The sequence below is a fragment of the Buceros rhinoceros genome, unplaced genomic scaffold, assembly GCF_000710305.1.
Source record: "Buceros rhinoceros silvestris isolate BGI_N320 unplaced genomic scaffold, ASM71030v1 scaffold5572, whole genome shotgun sequence".
Classification (NCBI taxonomy): Eukaryota; Metazoa; Chordata; class Aves; order Bucerotiformes; family Bucerotidae; genus Buceros; species Buceros rhinoceros.
The window spans coordinates 52581-58467 of record NW_010400543.1 but is presented as its reverse complement, the minus strand read 5'-3'; the positions used below and the strand labels follow the sequence as shown (position 1 = coordinate 58467).

The window sequence follows — 5887 nt, the reverse complement described above, 5'->3', positions numbered from 1 at the left end:
AAAGCATTTTTAGCAAAGTTAACTAATATTCAAACCTGTGGATATTTTCTACTTTCCCAACTCAGTTGCAGGAAATGTCGTTATTTTTCAAAGGAGCATTATCTGTTATTCATTAATAGGGTTGTGCTTAAATCAGTTTATTTTATATATTATTATTATTCTCGTTGCACAGGAAAACTTCTGTGGCACATCTGTCATTGTGCCAGAGCTTGAAGGGGCCCTTTTTTTAAAAGAAGATGGAAAAAAGTCCTGGAAGAGGCGTTATTTTCTTCTACGAGCTTCTGGAATTTATTATGTCCCCAAAGGAAAAACCAAGGTCAGGAAACCAAATAATCCTTTTAGCGATAAAACAATTCATGGAGGTGAAAGCGAAGAATTCCCAAGGTGACATTTTAAGAGCACTGTCTGGTGCATCTGAGAGGGTTGAATTTTTTTTTCCTTTAACTGCACCACTTGTACAAATATTAGAATGTAGTCACTGAATCCCATCACGTTTCTCTCCTGATTTCTATGGATAGATAAAAGCATTAATGAAATAGCACTTCTCCGGCATTCAGTAGGGGAAAGAAAAACAGCACAACTCCCTTCAGTTGTTTTTATGCTGCCAAAGTGCTTCACTGTTATATGGGTCCCCTGTGGGAGAATAATTAAAAAGTTCTGAGGTAAACTAATATCACAAAAAAAGTGGCATTTTACTTTGGTACTGACTTGCTGCACCAGTACCCAGCATGCAGAAATGCTATACGTTTTTCCTGCAGTGATCTGTACCTAGAGAATGCCGTTTTAGGCTTCTAAAGACTGCCCTTTGTGTAGAAAAGGTGAGACAGAAGCATCCACCTGACCAAATCAAATGCACTGACATTTAGTACTGCAAGATATTTAAAGAGTCTGAAATACCAGCACTGGAGAAGCAAAGGGGTCCTGGACATGTTGCACATAAGGACAGCTGGCTTCTCATTTATTTCCACAGTGATAAGGGAGAATGGTGGCTTTTGGGACTGGTGTTTTGGCTTTTGGGGGGTTTTTTGTATTCTGAAAACCGTTTCTGTTACCACTTACAGCTTCGTATTTGAAAATTCTGGTGTTGCTGCTGAAGCTTTACTGTGCTGTGAAACTTAACTGTTCAGCTTATTCCCTAATGAAGTTACAAAGAAAAAAAGAAATTGATAGTTTGTGGACAACTGCTGTGCTACTGCTCCAGTGACCTGTGTTTATAACCAAATTTCAGTGAAACACAGACCTAGATTACTTTGCCGCTTTCACAGCAATTTATTTTGACTTTACCTCACCCTGAGATAATGGCATTCAGTCCTCAAATCATGCTGCACACACACAACATCCTATCCATTAGGAACTAAAACGCTATTTGGAAGGCACTTCAGGTGGAAAGTGTAAGAATAGTTAGATTAAGAGTCCATCTCAGACGTTTCCTTGTAGCCTACCTCCAGTGATGGTCAGTGACACCATGCCAAAGCAGGACAAACACATCCTGATAGTTACCCAGCCTTTTTCATCATCCAGTGATGCCCATTTCAGTGACTTACTTCGTCATAGTGCAAATAAGGAAAGTGCTTTCTTTTTTCAGGTGATAGACTGCAAACAGGCTCAGGAGGGAGCCATGCAGTCACCTTGTAACAGCTGTTTAACACTTTATGCCTGGTAGTCATTACAGCCTTTGTACCACCCTGCCTATAACTGAGCTATTTTAAGAAACTGTGTGGGTGCTTCAAACTCACTATATTACCAGCTCAGCCACTGACAGGGATTGAGGACGTTGAATGTAGTTCTTTAGGAAATACTCACAGCTCTTTAAAATGGTACCATATTTAACTGTTTGTACCTGCTTCTGTAACAGCCTTCAGCAATGTCCATGTCTCTGCCATTCCAGAAAAAGTCAAGTCTCTTTGCTGAAATCTGTGTTTGATGGTGGTTTAATTTAGTTACTGGACTCTGTATCGTAACAGCTGAGGCTCAGGTACACGTCTTTTGTGGGGACAGTAATCTCTTGTAGATGCAGGGTGCAGTGAGGGTGCTAAACGTCTTAAAGCACTGCAGCAGAATTCAGCAGAGCTCTTCAGTCAAAGCCTGTAAATTATGAGAGTTCCTCCCATGTCAGGCTGGTATGAAGACTGCACATGCACCTTGCTGCAGTCATTCTGTTGTGGGTAGAGTGATCTTTCACTGAGGTACAGAAACAAACAGTTGGTGGACGATAGTATCTTCAGCTGCTGCAGCTGTTTTGAAATTCATCATGTAATCATGTTTTCACTTGTTATAAAAAGCAAAGAAGTCTGGCATACCTTTGGCACTTCATGTTGACTGAAACTACATTGCAAACACATGAAAATATAGGGACACATTCAGATAATTTTATATGCATTTATTGATGTTTTTTGTTGTTTCGGGTTTTTTTGTTTGAGGCACCAATCAGCACTGCTGTCTCAATTTCTTTCTTCAGCATTATTCTACTTGTATCCTATTCAAAAACATGCTATTAATGGGCAGGGTCACAAAACAACAAAATTAGAATTGCAGATACAGTTTTAGAATATATTTCTGTTAATTGTGTTGCTTTGTCATGTTAACATTGCAGAAATAACTAGCAATAAGTACCTTGTCCCTTGCATAATTTTTTTTTTCTTCCTTAGAAGAAAATAACTGCATTCAAATTGGTCTTAATTGTCATTACCTGGTTCCTAAAGAAAAGAAACAACTCCTTATACTGCATGGTTTTGAGCACGTTTAGGAACTTGGTGTTGGAGAATCCTAGGTCCTCTTAGTCAATGACAAAATCCCTGACATCAGCTTCAGGGGAGACAGGGGAGAGAAAGAAGCTCTGTCTACATACAGTATGGAGTGTTTCCTCTCCCCACAAATCTTAACTTCCAAACTCAATTTGTTAATAAACCCGACTCAAGGGGGTATTGTAATGAAAGTATCAGTTAGAATGAGAACAGCATAGAAGAACCATCATATGTGAAAATATAACCCCATTTTAGGGGTGGAGAGGGCTTGTGGTTTATTGTTTTCTTTTTTCTTTTTTTTCCCCCCCGCAATTTCCTGGTTTCTCAGATTAGCCAACAGTGACCCATGTAACACTCAAAGAATTGCAAAAGCTATCTTTGCATGCAGTACTCTGCACTGAGAAGCATACCAGCAACAGAAACCTCGTTACTTTAGCAACATATTGTGAACAAGCAAATATTTTGATACAAGAAAAGGAATGATTCCAGGAAATCTGAGAGAATTCAAAGCAAAACAGATGAAATGTGTGCTTATTTCCTGATGAGTTGTTTATTACATATACCAAAAAAAATGAAGCTCCCAAAGCAATTAAGAACCCCAAACCTTCTTTCTCCACTCAGAATTGTAAGGGTGTGGTTGCAAGGCCTATATCTATTTTACTAAAGTTATTTTACTAAAGTTATTTCTTAGTATGATGTTCTCTTTGGTCTTATTAGCCATAAGCCAAAATCTCCACAAAAGCAATAAAGCCCAGCAAAACCAGAACAGCAAAATGTTGCACTGTGTTAGATCTTATTCCTAGTATTTACTGACCCTCTTCCAATTGTTAGTTTAAGAATGCACAGACTTAAAATTAATCTTTCTTCAGTCAACTTCATCACAGTTAAAAGAATAAAAAGCATTGGCATTTATGCACCTGAAAGAAATCTTACTAAAGATTTTCACATCAAAATTCAATTTGTTGTAACAATGATGTGCTTCGTTTTTATTTGTAGACGTCACGAGATCTAGCATGCTTCATTCAGTTTGAGAATATGAATGTTTATTACGGTTCTCAACACAAAGTGAAATACAAGGCCCCTACAGATCACTGCTTTGTCTTAAAGGTAACGTACAAAAAAAAATTCTATGAATGTCATACACAATTTCTTTTATATGCAAGCATGCTTAGGTTTGAAGCTCTAGAGACCCTGATGAGATAGAATACCTCTGCAAAATCATGTCTATTTTCTTTTTTTGCCTCATTGTTGATCAGCAACATACTTTTAGAACCTGAATTTTAAGGTCAGGTGGTCCTGTGATATATGTCTAGGTTGCATCTATAAAATGGTCTTCAAAACAAGGCTGAATATGCTTCCAGTGACTGAATGTTCACGTGACGGGACACATCTGGGCAAATGGCACATGAGGCAGATGTCTGATGAGAAGACTGGCTGTCCCTTTTGTTGATACTATGAGCACTATGGACTATGTACTAAAAAGTGCATCTACTTTTTGTTTGCAGTGTAGTCGTACCTGTTGAGTGGTCTGTTAAACTGAGATGCAGAATCTTGCAGGAGTAAACATCTCTCAGATGTCATGTTTTATTGCACAAGTATTTGTGGCAGGAGGGCAAAAGACATTCCTCACCCACTCAGGAGAATCAGTACTTGCTGCTGAAGTATCTCACTGCTGCCACTCCAGATAATGGCACTGCAAAGAGCCTGGGAATTCTGCATTCCTCTCAGGAAAGGCAAAGAATCCCATGCTTTTCACATAGTTCAGATAGCAGAAATGAAGCTTTGAGATTTCAGTAATGAGGCCTTGCTTGCTATCTGTCATTAATACGTATTTTAGAATACAGTGGGATTCCTATGTACAAGACTGAAGAAAATCTTGTTGCTGCTTCTCTGTTTGAAGGCTCCAAGTGCAGACAAGACACTAGAAAACACAGTATCCTGCTGCCTCAGAAAAAATGTATGGGAAACATTCACATCAAAGGTCGCTTATAATACCACATTTCTGGCTGTAGCTACACAGTTACAGCACTTTTTTATTTGGTTTCAAAATGTCTGCTAGCCTCATTTACACATGGCCAAGCAGAAGTAGTTTATAGAACCAGACTTATTTTCTGAAGCAGATGTATCTAATTAACACAGATGAGCAGTTTTAATACTATAGTTCTCTGCAAAATGCTCTGCAAAAAACCTTTTATCCTTTTTTATAAAACAGGCATGAGCCTTTTGAAGTTAACAGGTGGGCGTTTCTTCTGAAAAATACAACTCTCTAATGAAAAAAGGAAAAGGGGAGCTGATTTAAAAAATAAGGGAAAATAGATTTTCTAAACAAATGACTGATCAAAGAAGTATCTGACTAATTTAGTAACAGTTATTCACATTCTGTTCAGATTAAAATAAAAGCATGATTTTTTATGTGTATGTAGCAATGTGTTTAATTTTTTGCAGTGATTAGGAAACCTTTCTGGACTTAGAGCTGCCTTTTGTAAAAAGAGGTATGCTATAAATAAATACCTACACAAAAAGTCACAGCTTGACTAAAATAGTTGCTTTATTGGACGTGTGATGTTAGCACCGTACCCTCAACGTGAAATGTGAAGTACAAGATCAAAAGCTCACTAGGGAGAGCTTTATGTGTAATAGTCTTACAAATGTATGAAAACTGCTTAGCAAAACTCTGTGTGCTGGTGGTTCTAAAACAGGTTTGTGGTACACTAGAATAAATGTATTGATAAGATCATTATATCCGAGCAACACTACTTAGTGATGAATAGATTATGTAACAGTGATCCTTCTTCATTTTAATTCCCACAAACCAGCATTTGGTAGTTTCCTGTCTGGCTCAGTTTCAGACTTTGTTTCTTTTAACAGCTGCCTCTTGCAGTGCTGGAGTTGGTCAGGAAGTATGGGCAAGTACTGATATCTTCAAATCTTCTGTTGTTTCAAAAGTGGAAGCCTCGTAAGGTGGCTTTCTGAGGGTGATGCAATGGAGAATTTCATGTTTATTATAATTTCTGTGCATTAATTTGAATTCTATATATACTTTTTTGAAGGCATGAAGCTGAGATGAGTTCTGTTGTATCCTTCTCTTACCTTTGGAGGTTGGAGCTGAGGATGTAATGTATCTTTAGATCTGTGGGTTGAGG

The 5887-nt window shown here is 38.0% G+C and overlaps 1 protein-coding gene across 1 annotated transcript in view; it reads left to right on the top strand.

The window, feature by feature from the left end:
* Window positions 1–172: 172 nt before the first annotated feature.
* LOC104489702 (amyloid beta A4 precursor protein-binding family B member 1-interacting protein-like) overlaps window positions 173–5887 on the top strand; it is a gene marked incomplete at its 5' end in the record, with an annotated part of 25484 nt that continues 19769 nt past the window's right edge. Inside the window, 2 exons of the mRNA XM_010131896.1 lie at window positions 173–316; window positions 3741–3851. Coding sequence (XP_010130198.1) covers window positions 173–316; window positions 3741–3851 — 255 coding nt within the window. The remainder of the gene's footprint in view (window positions 317–3740; window positions 3852–5887) is intronic.